At 44.1% G+C, this 20,703-nt stretch overlaps 1 protein-coding gene across 2 annotated transcripts in view; it reads left to right on the plus strand.

Moving 5' to 3' along the window:
- SPTLC2 (serine palmitoyltransferase long chain base subunit 2) overlaps positions 1–20,703 on the plus strand; it is a 327,100-nt gene that overhangs the window by 105,493 nt on the left and 200,904 nt on the right. For both annotated transcript variants that reach the window (XM_069208404.1, XM_069208403.1), the window contains exons 3-4: positions 15,283–15,437; positions 19,359–19,507. In XM_069208404.1, the coding sequence (XP_069064505.1) occupies positions 15,283–15,437; positions 19,359–19,507 (304 nt within the window). The remainder of the gene's footprint in view (positions 1–15,282; positions 15,438–19,358; positions 19,508–20,703) is intronic.

Below are 20,703 nucleotides of genomic sequence, written 5' to 3' on the forward strand. Positions count from 1 at the left end.
GGGTGGCAGCCAAGCATGGCCCCAAATCCCAGAGCTGCCCCTATTGTTGATCTCCCCAAGTAGAACTTTAGGGTCTTTTGTGTCAAGGTCTCTTGGCCCACCCACAAAAGTTTTCCCTGCAGAAATGTGAGGAAAATGTGTGTGTTTAGTTATCTTTTGAGGTTTGCAGGGCATTGTGGGTAAGAAAATGGTGCAGGGTGCATGTGAAGCACACCACAGTGGACTCCTTCAGATGGCTTGTTTTCAAAAGTGTCTGGGTCTGGTAGGTTTTTACAAGTGACAGCCTACCCAAGCACAAAATATACACCTGTTAACCATTGCAAGTGGGACTATAGATAGTTAGCTAAGCTCTCCTGGCCTATCTGTAAAATCAACATCCAAAAGAGTCATATGTTCTCTTCCTTTTTAGGGTCGAGCCTGCGTTGCATGTGCTGGCACATGCGTTTAGCTTGCGAGACGCTTTAGTAGTTAGAAAAGTGCTCGAAGCCTCGTCCATGTCACATAAGTGTCTTTTATTAGTTCGTGGGCTTGCCTGTTAAAACCTGCTTGCTTTCATTAGTGGAAGGCATGCATACGTTGTGCCTTTTCCGGTGGTTAGCAGTCCTCGAGTGCAGCGACCAAGTACTGAAAACATGCAAGGCTCTCTGTTTTCTGTCCGGTTTGTGGACTACTTTTTTTTTTTTCTGCAGCGCGATCTCGCTTGGCAGAAGTCTTGCGCTTTCCATGACATCGACCCTGTTACATAGTTAATTGCACTTTTGCCAGTAGGTTTCACTTTGAGTGAACGGTAGCAAGGGCGATTGCGCTCTTTTTTTCCATTTAATGTGGCAAGAAAAGTCTGGTTGGGAGTTTACAACTGCTAATAGCTCTAACTCAGAGAAATGCGAGACCTGTTGCATTGCAAATACTTGTTATTGGGGTGAGATGATTTAGCCTACATAGGGAGCAGAAAACCTGTCCCCCATTCAGTTGCGGTGGGGGCATAACCATGCTCATGGTGGTCAAGCAGACCTAACCCCTCTATATTTTTAATTCCCTGGGGGGGTCTAGTGACCTGTCTGCCTCCAGGTTGGGTGGGGGGGAGGCTGCTGTCAGGTCAAGGCTGATGCCAAAATACTCAGGGGGGGGGTAAAAGCCCTTGCCCAAGGGACCACTCCACCTCCCTGGTCGCTAGTGGTGGGTTCCTGTTAGGATATCACCCTCCTGCTGCAATTCAAGCAGGAATCCGCTAGAGGAAATCTCCGTTTTCCAACAGTACCTCTTGCGTTGAAATCTGTGCTCGATGGCTGAGTTTTTAATTGTATTTAAATAGTGCTTACTATCCATGATGAGGTATCAAAGAGCTTTTCTGAGAGTAGCACACTACTTTGGAACCCAAAAGGATTAGTGGTGGATTACTACTATAGGGTACTATGAGTTAATTTGAACGATAGACATGCATGTTTGTTAGTTGGATTGAATAGGATAATAGAGCGATAGAAGAGGTAAGAGTCTAAAAAGTGTTGTTTCGGAGATCTTAGGAGTAAGATGAGGTTTGGAATGATAAATAAGAGAGATGGAGGAAATTAGCTAAAAGAGTCACAGATGGCATGATGCCAACATGTGTTAGCAAGCGGGACGGAGTATGTTCAGCAATTGATTTTCTACAACGGCAGTGTGTCGTGACCCGCCCCCCCTCACCCCTCCACCCACCACTTCCCCTCACCCCCTGCCACCCACCACTGCCCCTCCCCCCCTGCCACCCACCACCCCAGGGTGGTGAGATGTCCCTGCAGATCCTCTGTCTTGTTATTGTAGCTGAGCAAGGTCCCTCATGTGCTCAGGGAAAGGTGTGTTAACCCAACCCACTCCCCATCTTGCACAAGGCTGGCAGTAAGCAGTGGATGGGGGCAGGATGGGAGGTCCTGGCATAAAGGTCTATTTGTAACCAGTTCACTTGTAAAGCTGTCATCCACATGGGCCCTCACTGTAAGGTTACCGGTCCCCTGGAGAGGTGAAATTGTCCCTGTGTCCTGCTCACAGTTGTCAGACCACTGGCACGTTAAACCTTCTGGTCCTTCTCCACGGCCTGGAGGGTATCTGCATATTTGTCTGCGGAGTGTGACTTTCCCTATGGACAAATGAATGAATTGTAAGGAAATAAAAAGGAAATAATCTGCGAGATTTCCCATCCCTACAGAACAGAAAAAAACATATTTTTTTAATATGCCCTTCATTTTTTAAAAAGCTTTTCCAGTGTTTGTGAACACTAAGATTTTTTATATACAAAAAAAACAGGTAGACTCTTGTTTGAAGTTGTTGACCTGGTTCCAGGGCAGTTGCTAGCTGTCGTGGGCTTCTCTCAATCTTTAATAAAGATGTGACGGTGGCATGGTGCATCTATATGTCTTACCGCTTGTCCAGAGCCCTGTTGTCAGTTTAGTGAGCTGGACACAGGGCATCTGTCAGCTGCCCAACACTCTTTCACCCGCACAAATGTTAAGTTAGGCCTGGTCCCAGTCCTGAATCTTCAAGGGACATTCTGTCCTGCCCTTGGGTCAGGCGGGTTGGCCCTGGTGTGGTGGGTCAAGAGTAAACAGCTATGACGTCTGCATGCACCAGACCAGATGCCTTACTGTTAATGGTAAAGATCCTAGGGCCGGCTCTGACCTCAGGACCCCCCACCTCTCCCACACAGCACTGATGCAGATGTGGGGAATAACAAGGCACTAAGGGTCAGGCAGAGTGTCCCTGATGTGGTTGGTCAAGGGTAAAGGGAGCTTTGAAGTCTGCATGAGCCATGTCCCAAGCACTGATGGAAAGGAAAGCAAATGAGCCGATGGGCTCTTTTTACTTTCTCTTTACCTAAAATGACGTCCGTACACATGGCGCACTGATGGTCATTACAGGGAAGGGAAATTTTCGGTCTTGGTTGCTGGGGAAGGTCTTCCCAGCAACCAAGGGTGAAAATACTAAAAGGAAAATCCTTTTGTTCCCTCACTAGAGGGATTTCCTGCCTCGTATGTGAGGACCACTCAGAGCAGTCTTCCACACACGAGCAACAATGCGGCAGATGGCTTCGAGCCGCCCTCTGCCCAGAAGGAGTTAAGTAACTAAACCATTGTGTGGTAGCACACTGTCATTTACAGACAAGCGTATGTTCTATTCAGATGGCCACTACATGTAAACGGGACTACAGTTACACTGTTAAAACTATATTGCAGACAAATGGTAATGTGTGGAAATCAGGTTTCAAAGTGTCTTGATTTCTTTTCATAATACAAAGCAGTGGTTCCCAACCTGTGGTCCGGGGACCCCTGGAGGTCCGCGAAGCCTCCTCAGGGGGTTGTGACTGCTTGGAAAATTTAATAATATTAACAGATTAGGTCCCCAGTTTCATTGGGGGGGCCCTGAATTCCTATAATGATTCAGTGGGGGTCCCTGGGTTCCAGCACTAAGAAAGTGGGGGTCCACAGAAGTCAAAAGGTTGGGAACCACTGCTATAAAGGCTTTGTTTCATCACACTTCAGAGTTAAAAAAAAGTGCTTAATTTGTGCTCTCCTAACTGCTTCATGTATAGAGTTTGTCTAAAGATATTTCCACTTGTGTGGTACATAAAAATGACATCCTGCAGTTTTTCACATTCCTTGCACCCCAGCAAAATTGTCACATAATTCACTTTACTTTCTTTGACTACAAAGTGAGAAGAGTTGGTAAACACAAATTCCCATGTTAAAAAACAGAAGCAGCATCTTTATTTCTTCCTTGGACTTCTCACCTACCAAAACAACCTGTTCCTGACCAACAGTTTTGGAAACAATGCTCTGTTTCATATAAGCTGCTTGGGCTCTTACTATCTCTCTGTTTTATGTACCATTGGATTTTGTAACACATACAGTGTAAGTCAGTGTGGCCGTGTATACGTGCAACATCCATGTCACACACGGAAGAGAGAAGGATCCAGTTGGAGGGGCTGGCAGAAACATTGGTAGTAAGTAATATTAAGTAATATATTTGTTCCCGCTAAAAACAAGCCATACAAATTGAGACATATACAAAATACTGAAGTTAAAAATACACTTTATGGTTTGAGGTTATTTTATGCAAGCCTCAGTGATGCAAATTTTCTTCTGGTTAATCAAAGGCAATAAAAAGCAAATCCGTTCTTCAAAATTGATATTTAGAAACTTAAAGAACCGGACTTAGTAAGGTTCCAAGCCGAAAAGATGCAGGAGGCTGCTGGCATAAAGAAGGCATCTGAATCCATTGGAGAACAATGTAATTGTGCATTTCCTAGAAAGTGTATGAAACTGCCTCCTTGCCTGCAATGATTTAGCACTTGGAGCACAGTTCACTCACCTCCTTTTCCATAGTTGTAAAGACCTAAGCAAGCCTTGGCATTGGTCCCTTTTTTTTTTTTTTTGGGTGTAAGCCAAGACTGGCAATACTCCCAGGCTAAACTTCATGTACCATGTCCCTTTTTGTCTTCTGGCAGATGCCGTCCATATATATATATATATATATATATATATATATATATATAGATATATATATAGAGATATAGAGATATAGAGATATAGAGATATAGAGATATAGAGATATAGAGATATAGAGATATAGAGATATAGAGATATATATAGATAGAGATATATAGATATATATAGATAGAGATATATAGATAGAGATAGATATAGATATATAGATAGAGATAGATATAGATATATAGATAGAGATAGATATAGATATATAGATAGAGATAGATATAGATATATAGATAGAGATAGATATAGATATATAGATATAGATAGAGATATATAGATATAGATAGAGATATATAGATATATATAGATAGAGATATATAGATATATATAGATAGAGATATATAGATATATATAGATAGAGATATATAGATATATATAGATAGAGATATATAGATATAGAGATATAGAGATATAGAGATATAGAGATATAGAGATATAGAGAGATATAGAGATATAGAGATATAGAGATATAGATATTTATATATATATAGATATAGATATTTATATATATATAGATATAGATATTTATATATATATAGATATTTATATATATATAGATATTTAGATATAGATAGATATTTAGATATAGATATATATAATATTTCATGGGGTTTTTGAGCCTTGATTCTCAAGAAATGTCTTAACAGGATCTGCTCCTAATATTGTCTTTTAATTATTGCCAGGCTCGATCTGCTTGTTAGCTCCGAGTTCTCCCAGTATGCGGTGAATCCTGTTTCATTTAGTGTTTGAACAGTGTGGTTTATCTAGTGCAATTCTGGGAGGTCTTCACTAAGCTATGCATCGAAGAGTGCTTTTAGTTTAATTCCCAACCTCGGATTGGTCCACAGTTAAACCGAATATAGGACAGATTTAAGTAAGGCTCATCTCTTCTTCAAGAGTTATTCTCCAGTTCACTAATATATTATGATGAGTCAAGGTTGAGTCTACCAAGCTCTGGTTAGCCCACAGCATTTGATATGACTCTGTTCCTATTGGGATCCAGAAATTGTACAAGGAGCAGTTACTTGATTAAACAAAGCCCTGCCTTTGTAAGGAATTGATTAATTTAAGTATATTCCCCCTACTCAGAATATCATTGTGTCGGTTGGAACAATACATTGGAGTAAAGAGTATAGTTTTAGGCTCTGTCTTCTCCAGGGGGCCATGCTGCATAGGGACAACTGCATCTCTATGCAAATTACCTGCATTTACAAAATCGGTTCATCCAGGGGAGGTGTCCTCTGCCAAACAGCGCATCCCTGACTCTGAATGGGTTGCAGTGATTAGTAAATTTAGTAAAGATGTTATAGGGGATCCACTGCTGCATTTGCAAATGATGTTGTAGTGAAAGTGTTATTATTGTTATTTGGATCTGATAGAGACCTCTAGTTGCAGATTCTTTACCCTAGAACTTCCCCAGGCGTCCACCTCGATACATAGATTGTTCTGCAAACAGTACCCTGCACGCTGTCAGGTGCCGCCTGTCGACTCTGCGTCCGTCATTGGTGACAAGGTCGCTGGATATGATGTTGCGGGTCGTATCTAGGCACCACCCCGGCACGCTGAAATCAGTTCTTTTCTTTCCATGCCAGCCTACGCACAGATCTGAAGATAGCTACCCCTACAGTCAATTTTTGGCCGGACTTTCGAATTTTTGTCAAAGATTTTTTACTTCTTGGTGTGTCGTGGATGTTGTCACGGAAGACTGGCTTCAAGCTCCGCGGCTCCTGCCACTAGATGATTTCTGTGACGGATCCACACCTTTTGTGTCTGTTTGGTACTCAACCATTACCTGAAGTCATGCTCTGAGTGCTGGGCCATAAACCCCAAGGCTTTGAGAGAGTGCTCCCTAAAGCTGGTCGCAGCCCGGCCCCGCTCCGCATTGCTCCTGGTATCCGTTGCGAGGAAGGTAGAGGGAACGCTTGCGGAGCCCTCACAATTCGTCGTCGTCCCATTTAAAATCTTTGGGACTCTCTGGTAACAATAAAAAGAAGTAGAAGCACAAGCGTTCTTTGACTTCAGCCTGTTGGTCAGATTTTGTGACGCAGGAGAAGGAGTGTTACTCTTGGCCTCTATCCTCAGAGCCTACTTCTGGGTCAGTTCCACGCCTCCCTTAGTTGCCGGAGCCACCCCGAGCCAATAAAAGGAATTCTACGAGGCCATGCGCCTCATCTTTGGGCAGGTTGCGCCTGCTGGAGTGCCATTTTACCCTGCAGTTTCGGCAGGGGCCCCCGAAGGTTCCTCACCGGCGGATTCGTCCTCAGCTCTGGGAGAACCCAGAGATCCACTTCCGGATACGAACCTTCCCTGACGACTGTTCCGATGTCGACACTCGTGATGCTGCCGGGGCTCGCGGATGTTGTTGACCCCATACTTATTGTTGACTCTGGCGTCGCTTGATACCGATTCTGACTTCGGCTGGGAACTTACTCCCTAGGTCTGATCCTGACCCTTATTCTTATGGTTACAAGTTTGGTGAGAGTTTGGAGTGGTTACTGGACACTTTAGAATACCAGCTTGAAGACCCTATGGACTGGGTTCAGGGGCTGAGTGAAGCCAGCGATCTGACACCTCTCCTGACGCTGGCAAGCTTTCTCCCCCTACAGTGGTTATTGAGGGGGCGTCTTATTCCATGGTGGTGCAAAGAGTGGCTGAGGTCTGGGACTTCAGGCTGCCTTCGGTGGCTGTGAGGACTAACTTTCTTACTCTGAGGTGCTTCAGCCTGGGGCTTCCACATCAAAACCCATTTTGCCCTTCAGTTAAGCTCTCCCCGATGTCATGCTGGGGGACTTAGTCCAAACCTAACCCATGGGCTCCTGTGAACAGGACAATAGTCCATCGCCACATGCCTGGGCCTAATGAACCGGCATTCCTGACCCAACACCCTACCCCTTGGTTATCCAAGCCCCAACATCCAATGGTGCGTTCCCTTCTGAAGGCCTGGATAGGGAATCCAGTAGGCAGGATCACCTTGGGAAGAAGCAGTTTTCTTCCTTCAGCCTGGTATTGAGGTCTGTGAATACTGCATGCCTTTTTGGCTGTTGTACCCATACTTTATGGGACATGGTTGCGCAGGTGCTGCCACAAGTCCCGGAGGAGGCCCCGGCCATTCTCTCCCAAGCTGTTGCTGACTGGAGAGACGCAGCTAAGTTCACAATCCGATATGGTCTGGATACAACCGAATCACTGGGCAGATCGGTTGGCACTGAGGCGCCACGCTTGGTTGAGGACGTCTAACTTTTCATGGTATGTCCAATCCACTCTGATGGACATGCCTTTTTATGGCACTCGTCTCTTCGGTGACAAAGCAGACTCAAAATGCTCACTTTGGCTCAGGTCCTTTCTGCCCTGGACCCAGGAGACGGGATGGTAGCTTTGGACTATCGGGACGCATATTTCCATTTTCCCGTCCTGCCTGCCAACAGACATTACTTGCGGTTCGTGGTAGGTCACAAGCATTTAACATTTACCCTGCTCCCCTTTAGCCTTACTAGTGCCCATTGCTGTTTACCAAAGTGATGGCGCTGGTTGCAGCTCATCTGCCCAGGTTAGGGGTTTCAGTCTTCGCCTGCCTTGACAACTAGCTGTTGAAGGCAGGCCTGCCCCAGGCTATTGTCTCCCATCTCCATACTACAGCGGACCTCCTGCATTCTCTGGGGTTCACTTTAAACGTGCCCAAGTCACATCTGACTCCCTTTCAGACGCTCCATTTCATCGGAGCTGTTCTGGGCACCATCATGGGTAGTTTTGGGCCTATCCACTCGATCGGCGAGTCTAGGATATTCAGGCTATGATACTGCTGTTTCAGCCTCTATCCTGGTTTTTGGTGATACTTAATCTGAGTTTGCTGGGCCTCATGGCCTCCTGCATCCTGCTGGTGACACATGCCAGATGGCATATGGGTCCTCTGTAGTTAGACCTGTAGTTCCAGTAGGTGCAGCATCAGGGGAATCTCCCCAAGATTTTTCAGATCTCTGAGGGGACTGTGCAAGATCTGCAGTTGTGACTTTTGAACCGAGATTGGGTCAGAGGCTGATCTCTCTCTCTTCCCCCCCCCCCCCCCCCCCCAACCAGATCTGACATTAGTGACAGATGAGGCAGCCATATGGGCATATGGGAGAGGTGGAGATCAGAGGCATTTGGTCTCCGGTGTAGTGCGAGTTCCATATCAATTGTTTGGAGCTCAGGGCGGTCAGGCTAGCAGGCTTCCCTCTGAAAGGGAAAGTGGTGCAGGTGTTCAGACAACACCACTGCCATGTGGTACTGCAACAAGCAGGGAGGGTAGGGTTGTGGACCCTTTGTCTGGAGGCTCTGCACCTCTCGACATGGCTGGAACATCAGGCCATATCCCTGGTGGTTCAACATCTGGCGAGCTCTCTGAACGCCAAAGGGGACTTACTCAGCCGTTAATGTCTGGATCATTCACAAATGGCCTCTCCATCCGGAGGTGGCACATGGTCTCTTTCAGCAGTGGGGAGAGCCTTAGTTAGATCTGTTCACCTCCGCAGAGAATGTGCAATGTCAGCTGTTTTGCGAGCTGGAGTTTGCAATGCAGCACTCGCTTGGCGGCGCCTTTCGTCTCGAGTGGAACTCAGACCTCTTTTACGCCAGTACCACTTCTGCCCATAGTTCTCAAGAAGATCAAGAACGACCGGATCCAAGTCATTCTAGTGACTTCGGACTGGGCACAAAGGGTCTTGTATCCCGAGCTCTTAAGCCAGGCTATTAATCCTCCACTCAGACTGCCTCTTCTGTTGCAGCAGCAGGGGACGGTTCGCCACGCAAAGCTGTCTAGTCTCCTCCTTGTGTGGAGATTGAGTGGTGGCAATTGACAGCTTTTGACCTTCCGCCCGAAGTCTGTAATGTTATCTTGGCTGCCAGTCGTCCCTCCACCAAAACGGTATATGCCTGTGATTGGAACAAATTTGCGGCATGGTGTACAGACAAGTCTGTTGATCCTCTCTCTGCCAGGGACGGCTGCTACGTTAGGGTGGAGGAGCATCGCCCACCCCTCTGTTCCCCCGCCAGCAGCGGTAGCTGCAAAACCTTTAAAAGGAAATGATAATAAACTTAGTTTATCATAATTTTCTTTTAAAGGGGCGGGACCACATGGGTGTCTAGCAGTGTGCACTCCCCCTCAGAGCACGTGTGTTTGGCCGGCCAAACACACATGCAGCATAGGCTCTCTCCTTTAGGCGGCTGATGCAGAGGAGCGGCGCGGCCTTTTTATTGTGATATAAGTTTATTTTTAAAATTGTATTAATATTTCCCCCGTAGCGAATCCCCCCCCCCCTGCACCTCCCCTCCAACTCCTTCCCCACACGCTGCCCTGCCCCCTTTAACAACAGCGAGCCGTGACTGATCTCTGCCCCTCCTTCTGAGGTTATTTTGTTTGTTCTTTCTCTGGCCGAGCAGGGCTCTGCTCTGGGCACCCTCAAGGGTTATTTGTCTGCCATCTCGGCTTTCCTCAGATTGCCTGACCAATCCTCCTTGTTTAAATCTCCCATTGATGAAAGTGTTCTAAAGGGTCTTACCCATCTGTTTCCTCCTTCTCCATTCATAATACCCCAATGGAATTTGAACTTTGTTCTTACTCTTCCGATGTGTGCCCCTTTTGAGCCACTTCACAGCTGTCCACTTTGGCTTCTTACTCTGAAGACAGCCTTCTTTGTAGCTCTCACCCCTGCCTGCAGAGTGAGTGAGCTACAGGGTCTTTCCTCAAAGCCACCTTTCATCTCCATCCATCCTGACAAGGTGGTGCTTCATACCAGGGCTTCCTTTCTACCTATAGTGGTCACGCCCTTTCAAGCAGGCCAATCCATCACTTTGCCTACTTTTTACATGCCCCCACATCCTTCTGAGGAAGAGGAGAGACTCCACCACCTGGACCCAAAAAGAGCGTTGGCGTTCTATCTTGATCGTACCAGTGTGGGTGCGAAGAAAGGTCGGGCACAGTAAAAGAGAATCATCTCTAGATGAGTTATTCTCTGCATTAAAGTGTGATATGCATTGGCTTAAAAGCAACCACCAGAGGGTTTGTGCACTCTCTTTCAGAGCAACAGCTGCCACCACTGCGTGGGACAAAGCGGGAGCGGGCTTGGGTGAAGTACAGGGGATAGATGGCAGGAGAAAGGTGGGGGTGAAGGTAAAGGATACATGAGCTCTAAGAGTACTTGCTGAAAAGTGAAATAACAAAAAAGATACCTCCTGGAGCTGGCTGCTGGTGGAAGGACTCTGGCCACAGGAAGCTGTATTTGGGCCATTCTCCACAGCAGAGACAAAGACTCAAAATCAGGGAGGAAGTGGAAGGAGAAGAGGAGATGCTGACCAATCGGAAGCAAGGAAATGACTGTGAAGGGGGAGCCAACCAATGATAAATTAAAGTTAGTAATTAGTGGGCTCTAAGCCCGTTTTAAAAAAAAATATTTACAAGAGATTTTGCAATCACTGTGCAGGTGAAACCTAAAAAGTGTTTAAATCGGACAAGTGTTGGTCATGGCAGCTTTAAATATGGCTGTATGATGCAGGAATAATGATTACTTGTGCTCTGTCTGTCCTGTATCAGTTGTTGTCAGCTATGGCAACAGAACAAAGTAAATACAAGAATGAGGTAAAGGATGGTTTGGTAATGAGAACTAGTAGAACATCCAACATGAACTTTTGGAGATGTCTTGGAAAAGCAGTTCCTCTCTCGGAGAGTTTTAAGGAGACTTTAGGAATAGGATGTTATTGGGAAATATGGCGACCTAATCCACTCCGGCGTAGGGCTTAATGATGCCATTAAGGTCAGCTCTGCACATTTTCTCTTGCCCACAAATAATTGGCATTGTTCTTCAAAGAATGCGAATGCCATGCTCTTCTAAAGGTCTGGGCAAATCAGTGCTTTAAGTTGCCTTAAAACACATCACAGAGTGAAGCACATAAAAAGGCAGTGTAGCATTAACTGAACCGTTGAGCATGCTGTTGAGCCGTGGCTGTGCCGGATGTGTGTAATGCCAAACACGTGACAGGGATACATGTGACCAGGCTGCAGTCATGAGAATTTGCTGGCACCCTAGAGCCTGTGTCGGTTCAACTGTTTCCAGGCAGGGTTGAGTGCCCTTAGCACGTAACTAATCAGAACTTGGATGTTCTGGGGTGTTTGTGGGCTGCTCTGCTACAGACCGTTGTCGTTGTGCTGCATAAGTGTGTGCGGAATAACATCTGCAACTGTGTTGTGGATGCCTTCATCGCAAAGTCCCAAGTTCCTTTCTAGTTCGTTCTTAGCCGTAAGATATTAGCTTTTAATGACACTGCCTCATTGTCAGCCCCAGACTAGAGTCCGACATCATCATATGGAAATGTTGAATGCTTGTAAGCAGATTTTTGCTGCTGTCAAGTCGCTTGTAAGTGTGGGTAGCAGGATAGGAGACAATACAAGAGGATTGGTTTGCTTTTTTTCTTTCCAGGTATTTTTCTACTGTTCATTTCCTGGGTGCTTTATTCCTCCAACAGATTCCAGTACCTGGCTTTTTAATCTATCCTTCCAGATACTTGACTTGGCTGTTTGTGCTTTGACCACACTCTCCCTACCTACTGTGTTTGGCTTCACAACTCTCATTACAACCCTCCATTAATTTACTCATAGTGAGTCTCACTAAAGACTGAAGAGAGTAAGGGCATCTTCCTAAGGTGTCTTCCAAATTTGTAACAGCTATGATCTAGGGCCAGAACTTAGACTCCCTCACCTTCATAATGCCTATCCTCTCCTAAACGTCTTCTCTCACTCACTTCATATAACCAGATATTATGTTCCACCAACGGCGTTATTCTTCTTCCAACCCCATTATTTCCAGGTCTTCCAGATTCCTGCTGTGCTGGGTCCACCCTGTCTCTCCTGGGTGGATACCATAAAACCTATATTCTCACTGCATGAAACAAGGCATTCTGGTGGTTGCATTTGTGTCGCTCCTGGGTGACATCAAAGCACATGTACAGTGGCTGTCTATATCCAGTGCATTCCTTCGTCTGCCTAAAAGTGGGCCCCCGCAGGGCCGATGTCCTGGTTGCACGTGTCTAGTTAATTTCTTTCTACTACTCCCCTGTTACTCATAGCCACTCAAGAAACTGAAACTTTTACCACTCCAGGGTGGTGCACATAACATGCGCCTCTCTCTGGCTTTTTCATTCCTCTCCAGGCATATGTGCAGCAACACAATAGCAAACACTTCCCACCTACACCACTCTGTGATTAAACACACTTCTGATCAAACATCCTCCACGCGGCGTAGTGTGCTACATGTCTTCTAGGGCAGTCTAGGGCCAAATCAGTTATTAAAAGCTGTAGAAATGAAACTGCAGTACAAGGCACTCGGACCTTTCCAGCTACAACTCCCTAATAGTGCAATTTACCTGTGGGCTCACAAGATTTGGAAGTGAGTGGGTCTTACAATAGGGGGTTGGGGGCTAAAAAGCACAACCACGTTCATTCTCCACTATCAATTCCAGTAGGACAAATGCTTTGATTTTATAATTTCTCAAATCTAAAACAGTCAACACCATATTATGGTGTTATGAGCATCAAAAGTACATATATACAATCAGCAGTATATTTTAGTATTCAGTTTAATGAGAGAGTCTGTACAGATACTAGGGACACAGCAGTACAAGTACGTTTCAGGTCCATATTCTCTATAAGCTTTTCTCATTTAGTTCACCAATCTAGTTAGTGGGCCCTTGTGATTGCTGTCTTTCCTACGTCTCTATTGAGTATGGTCAGCATTTCACATTAGTTTCTGAGGTCCTCCTGGAGACTATTCTCCATTCTCAGTACATCTAATGTATAATCACACGTCTTTTAGCTAACAGCAACAAAAGGGCCACCAATTTAAAATGTTCTCTTCTTGGGTCTCTGTTATAGGTACAAATTAGTGTTTAAAGGAGGAAGTAACTGTGGTAACTACCACGCTTTTCAGAGCATTCATCACCTGGTTCCAGTATTCTTCCATATTGGACATGATCAACTCATGTGGGAAAAGCACACACTCACCAGTGGCATCTGGAGGGGAAGTGACAGTGTTGGACTGATTTTAGCTAGTATATTACTGCGGTAAAGTAGACTATATAAAGTATCTTGAATTGGGTGACACAGAACTCCTCATTGCCTTTTTATTATAAACAAGTATATTTTTTCCATTTAGTATCCTTTAGCTAAGGCTTTTTTTACCATTTTGGATGGGTAGGTAGTGGTGTTTTTGGGTGGTCATTAATGAACATTTCATGAAGTGAAGAAATAGGTTTACTACTCTTAGTAAATTCTAAGAGAGCACGCAGCATGGTTATTTCAGGTGGTCTACTCTGGAACTCTGTAAACACCTCCCTAGCAATGCTGGCTGATACTGTATTATTTTTTTTTTTTTTAAAGGTCTAGAACTGACCTGTTTCCTTCCCAGATCATTGTCTAGCCTCCTTAATTATCAGGAAACTATCCCGTTCATCCAGATTTTCCACTATGCCACGTGCCCTTGCACTGATTTGGCCGCTCTTGCCTTGCTACACATTTGATTGGAAGTATGGAAGAGGCCTACTCCTAACCTCCACTAGGATCTGGTCCCTTCCCTCTTTACTGTCTATTCACATATCAAGGATATTTATTTCACCAGATGGGGGAGTATGTTTTTTTTTTTTTATCTGAGCAGCATTAACCATAGACCCAAATCAGTGTCTGAGTGGGGGCCAGCAAATCAACTTTCTAGGTTTGCTTTTCTTCCAGCCACCTTGATAGATGCTGCAGTCATCACAGTAGGTATTTGCATTCAAAATCTGGAATGTTCAAGGCCCCCTAGCTGACATGGGATCTTAAAGAGTATTGAGTTTGTCTATGGTGTGTACTGGGCCATATCAGAAAGGTAAGCATACTTCCGAGTTTATTGAATATTAACTTGAATAGCAAGCACATGACCCATTATGGGTTGTGGGATTAGAGAAGTAGGATTTCTGCACACGGTTCCAAACCAAATGTCCTGGCTGTCATTCAGCCTAAGCAGCATTACATAGAATTGAAGGAGTTATGTAGCACAGATTGCTGTTCTCTGTAAATTCCTGTGCTTTTTCCTTATGATAGCTCAGGTTTTCGTTTAGGGCAGTTTAGGACCGACTGCAGCACTATAGAAAATATTTATTTTGCTCTAGCATTTTATGGACAACAGTTTGTGGAACTGTAGAAAAGTGCATACGGCTTGGAATGTTGTGATACCACTGGATCTAAGAGAGGGCGTAAATTTGGTTGGTCTATATGTGTTGTAGAGACCAGTATCTTCGAGATGTTTAAGACTGTGCACTTTGTTGGAGGGTGTAAAAGTGCTGGTTCTTGGAGTTCGTTTAAGACCTCTTTTAAATCTGCAATAGTCATTCCCATCCATGTGCTCTTTAAAACCCTGCATTTGCCAGTATTTCCCTGTGTCCATGCGGTTAATGCCTTTTGTTACGATACTGTTCTGTCACTCTTAGACTTAATATTTGTGGGCATGAAAACTGTTTTATAGCTTTTACAGTGGGGACTTCCAAGTCCTTTATATTTTGTGATGTGATGGGCGTTTTCAAGCAACTCATCAACGTCTTCCACACAACAAAGAAGGTGCCATACTTTTGGAGTTACAAGGTTACTTTTCAAATCCAAATCTTGTGCTTCTTGAAACTCATATTGTTTTGTCTCTGGGAAACCATGGTGGGAAATTGCATAGCAATATGTTTTATGGGCCTTCTATTTCACATTGTTTTTCAGGACTTTGTTTCTTTATATCAAGACTTTGAGAACTTCTACACGCGGAACCTCTATATGCGGATCCGTGATAACTGGAACAGACCTCTGTGTGGTGTGCCGGGGGCAAAGATGGACATATTGGATCGATACACAACAGACTACAACTGGACATTCGTGTGAGTGCAAGTAACTTTAAGCAAGTGACATATGTAGATGCCAATTGTAGATACCAAGTGAGCACATTTCAGAAATTAATGGTTGATTTGGGTTCCTCTCGCCTCTCCTTTAGTGATTATTTGGCCTTATTATGTTGGTAAATTTCCTAATGCCTGGCTACCCCTTATATGGCTAACTCTACCTTTCTTTCCACTGCCTATTTTACCTACATCCAGTGTAAGGAATGTTGGTGATCTAGGTATATTGCCATTTTGTTTTACCCTACACCCCTTGCCATGCAGTTGACTACAAATGATGTTTTCAGAAGCAGCCTGGTGCCCCTTTGCCTGTGTCACCGTAAACAGTTTCATAGTGTTATCTTGTTATAACCACAGTATTGATCTAATCATTTTACCACTTTCCTCACTCTAATCCTTTCTGAGCTATTCTACCCCTTGAGCCTTCTCACTTCAGTTGGTCTCTCCCTGCAGTCCTCCTACTGAGTGAAGCTTCTCCACCCCCAGGTTCTTCAGCTGAGTCACACAAGGCTTCCTGCAGACCTTTGCCTGAGCAAACACTATCATACAGTATTCAAGAGAAACTTCACATTTCATCCTCCTTCCTTTGACTAGTCCCTTTCTTTCTGCTCTGCTGCCTTCATTTGCTCCTTCTCATCAGCCCCCCTTCATTAAATACCCACCGCTCCATACAGCCCTCCTTCCTTAAACTCGCCCCTTCTTAACAGCCCTTTTATATTGCATGAACCTCCTGTTTTCAGCCTTCTTCTCTTAAAGGAGTCTCCTCCTATGCTGGTTCAGCGTTCTCCACCCATGATATGAGCCCATGATGTTTCCCTCCAACTCTTACTCCCTTAGTGTTACAATAGTCCCTATTCCAGCCCTACTACCCGAGCTGGACTCCTCTTCGAGGCATCCAAATTGGGTTTTATATTAGCTGTCCTTACTAAATTGGGTCCTTTGTTACAATCCCCACCCCACATTGATAAGCCCTTAATGTAACCCCTCCTTTCAATCCTCATACCAGAGTTGTACCTCTCTACCCTCCTTCTGAGTGATTTCTAATTCAACACCACCTGCTTTGCAAAGTACCCCATGACCCAGTGTTCTGATCATTTCAATGCCAAAGGATGAAATAGAAAAGGCAAAGTACTACTTTCATTGACAGGTTGACGTAAAACCAATTGACTCTAACTCATATAATGGCCACAATTGTATAAGACCTAGTCCACCACGGCAATGTATCTTTTGAGTTGTGACCTGTTCATCTTACAATTAGTCCTCAGACTAAAACAATGTACCATTGCAACAGTGCAGCTACGAAGTGTACGCGTTACCTTGCCATGCAAGAAACCTAAGCAGCTTTGCCAAATCATTATCTGTAAGTTGCCGTCTTGTAACTCTTTTGTAATAGTCAACAAAAACTGCTACCTACCTGTACCCTTCTTGCAAGGCACATACATATTCAAAGTCCAAATAAACACCCCAGGGCCAAATAAAATAACAAGTCCACTTCCACCTGATTAGTGCTCTCATTGCTTGCCTTGCATGTATCCCCCAGCACCACTGGTAACAACCAGTAAGCTGACATAATAAAATACAGAAAACGTCCCTTACTCTGTGATCCAACCATATTTTGGCATATTAGTCTGGCCATAGATCTGTCATTTGATTATTGCTAGGATCTTTAGTCAAGTCAGACCTTTACTCAAAACAAAATCGAAAAAAAGCACCGGACCACACAGGCCTCCGGAGTATTCACCCATTATCAACTGCAAAATTACACTTTCTAAAATTGCTTCTTGACCAAACACAAGCCAGGTGTTCCATTAATGTGGCATGGAAATTAGCTCTTTAAAAATACTGGGCATTGCGCCACGCTTTCTCAACATAAGCTAAATGTTGCTGCTGAGTTCTATCAACCTCTTTTTGATCAGTAAGAGCTTCCAGTAGACTATCCATCACGCTAGTTAAGGCCTTCAAGGTTAAATTCAAAATCATTGTATTGTGTCCTGGATAAAACTGAAGAGTAACAGCCGAAGATCGTTTTCAGTTCAAAATCCTGTCTTCTTACAACACTTTGCAAAAGACATTTGGCCTATTGCTGATCCGTCCACCTTCCAAAAAGCCTTCAAGCCCTTGTAACTGTTCATATGATAACCAGCACCCAATGACCTTTTCATGGTGTATGTGTTACGAATGTCACACTAAAGATGATCTCTACAAATTAAAGCTGTGCAACATTTGGACACTAATCCACATCAGATTGTATATCTTAATACCTGAGGTTCAAGTTTCACAGTTGCTCCAAACATTACACAACCCACGAAGAAAGCGGTCCTTGAGGGATATCTCCTATTGTCCTAACAGTTGAGTTTTTGGAAGATGTCTTGACACTGCAAGCGCATCACCATTTTGTAGTATGCTAGCAGCCCCTCATTACCTGCTGACATAGAAAGGCGAACGGCTATAATGAAGCTGATTTTTTCATTCATGTCTTCTGTTGAACGGTAGCAAAAACCATGTCGATTACAGATCAGCAAATAGACGGGACATCACCCACTAGCAACACAAATCGCAGTAACCAAGTTCTTCTCTCTGTAATGCTCTAGCCAGATCACTAGAATTGATAATTTGGCTGCTGTTCTTTCCTCTGTGCGGTCATTTGGCGGAAGCTGTCGCTTTCTGTTCATTACAGAAGAACAGAAAAAACTATTTATACTACTACACATATCACCTACAAAGCAGTATCTATTTCTCTTCTGACTATATTACAAGAATGGCAGATCAGTGCCTCCTAGGTGATCACCAGCCTCCATAAAAAGGGATGGGCATGTATCCGCGAGACAGGTGGTCATAAGATACTTGTTTCATTTTCACCCTCTTCTGAAAGAACTCGGAAGGGCTCCTGATGATGTTGGTATTTTCTTCTGTCTTCACGGTCTCTTAACACAAAACTGTATGCTAATACACCGAGGATAAACTGTTAATCTGATGGCACCGTAGCAGTGGTATGTAACATTCTGTCCTAATAATACTTCGCTCTTTGTACCACAAGTAAAAATGAAGCGGCAGCACAACCGATGGCCAAAATAGCTTCTCACATTCTAAAGTCTGCTTAATTTTTATTATTACATAAAATCTCCAAACCTGCTTATCATCTAGATCCTCGCTCAGTGCCAATGTGCTTGATGTTAGCACACGTACCTGCCAGTGACTCACTTGATGTGTTACTAGTCTTTTTATAGAAACTGTGAAACATTTAGTCTGCAAGTTCAAAAACCTGATAGATAAACTGAACAGTGGGGCAATACAAATGACACTGCTCCCTTGAAACTATTGTTAAGGGCTATTTCTAGTTGCCAGTCTGCAGCTTTAGGTTGGAATTGTTGACCTACACCAAGAGGGTCCACGGGGAATTGAGACCAGCTATTTGTGGAACCTTTTTACAAAAGTTGGATGCTTTGGGTTACTTTACAAGTCACAAATCGAAAATCGTTGTATTCTTATACCACTACAACATCTTGATAGATGACCCAACCCCACTAACCGACCAAGTTAGAGAGAAACTCAACTCAACTCAAATTCATTCATACCCCAAAACTGCTCCCCTGTGGAACTGCATCATGTGATCACTTTTCACATTGCTGTGGTACTAGAGGTTTGGATTCTTCAGAAAAGGCAGGCATGCTTTTAGGTATAATAGAGTATCTTTCTCACCCTGGTTTTTGGCATCTCTGTTGAAATTGATGGTTCTTACCTGTGTGACTTTACTACAGTAGTGGACAATACCATTGATTTTTTCGGAACTAATGATCATTTACACCTGCTTCTGTGTGTGGGTTGTCACCCTGTGACCTTTTTTTTTCCTTGTAGCAATAAACATGTCATTAGCCACTGCCAATTGTAATCTCTCTAATGCAGGTACACGGGGAAGGTGATTAAAGGTGTGATGAACATGGGCTCTTACAACTACCTGGGCTTTGCACAGAATACTGGAATTTGTGCAGAAGCTTCATCGAGAGTTCTCTCAAAATATGGGTCCGGCGTTTGCAGCACCAGACAAGAGATGGGTGAGTGCATTGTTGTCTTGGAGTGATGAAGAGCATCACAGCATGTGTTTAGACATGTCCACTAGGCTATGTGAGCGTCACCCACACGAAAGTGTCAGAAACTTTCTATGGTGGTCATATGCTTTCTCAAGTATGATGCATGGAAGGTGGGTTTACAGTTTTCAGGGCGGAGCGTATATTATGAGTACAGACTGCAACTTTTCTGCCTCACTTCTGTTGTGTGCATATTTATTAAGGGCATAGTGGTGCTGGTGTTAGTAATAGTGATGGAAGTGACAGCGTTTGTCATAGACTGAGAATATAATTTCACCCTTTCCTGGATGACTATTTGGAGCTCTCTGCACTTCTTTAGGATACATTGTCTCCAACAAAACTGTTATATCCTATCTGGTGCTGACCTCAAAAGTGATCAGTGTTGGGGCCCTTTAGGACACAGAGGGCACATAGTTAAGTCTAACAATTTACTTCTCTGTATTGCTGGGCCTGACTGATCTCTAAACTTCAGATTTCGGAAGCCCATATAATGTATACTCAGATGTTCCCAATTGCCTGCCATGGGTTACAACTCGTATAACTCTGGTAACTGTTGTAATTTACCTTCTCTACGTCATAAAGAGTGAATAGCTTTGCCTCTGCATGGTATCCCAGAAGACGTTTCCAAGGGAAATATTTCTCGGTGAGATACTTTTACATATGCCTATCAGCCCATTCAGAAATAAACCGCAGCAATATTTTCCATGCTTCTTTCTTAAAAGGAGTCTTTAACCATGCCTTTAAGGCTGCCCTACACATAGGGCAAAAGCTTTGGAATTTGTTTGCTTATATTTCCACTCTTATGCAACAGGACTCGTTGCTGCCTGGCTCACTTTTTAGGTTGATTCTACAGTCAGATTTTTTTTGTTCATTGGACATCGAAGTATGCTTTCGGACTCTTCAGTCACATTGTCATTTCTTGCAGTTTTTCTCCATTGTTCCTGCCAACATCTCTTTATTTGTGAGATGCCCTTCATGTAGCATTGAAATATGTGAGAAATCACCCCACCCTCTGTGCACCCGCAGTCATACAGTTGAAGAGTGCTTCTTCTGTCAAAATATGTCTTGCACTTGGAAAGATTCCAAAGGCATCTGCCAGTGAGATAAGGAACAATATAAACCTTCCTCTGAAACTATTGCTTGTGTTTCGAACTAACATCAAT

Source organism: Pleurodeles waltl, chromosome 9, assembly GCF_031143425.1.
Source record: "Pleurodeles waltl isolate 20211129_DDA chromosome 9, aPleWal1.hap1.20221129, whole genome shotgun sequence".
Taxonomy (NCBI): domain Eukaryota; kingdom Metazoa; phylum Chordata; class Amphibia; order Caudata; family Salamandridae; genus Pleurodeles; species Pleurodeles waltl.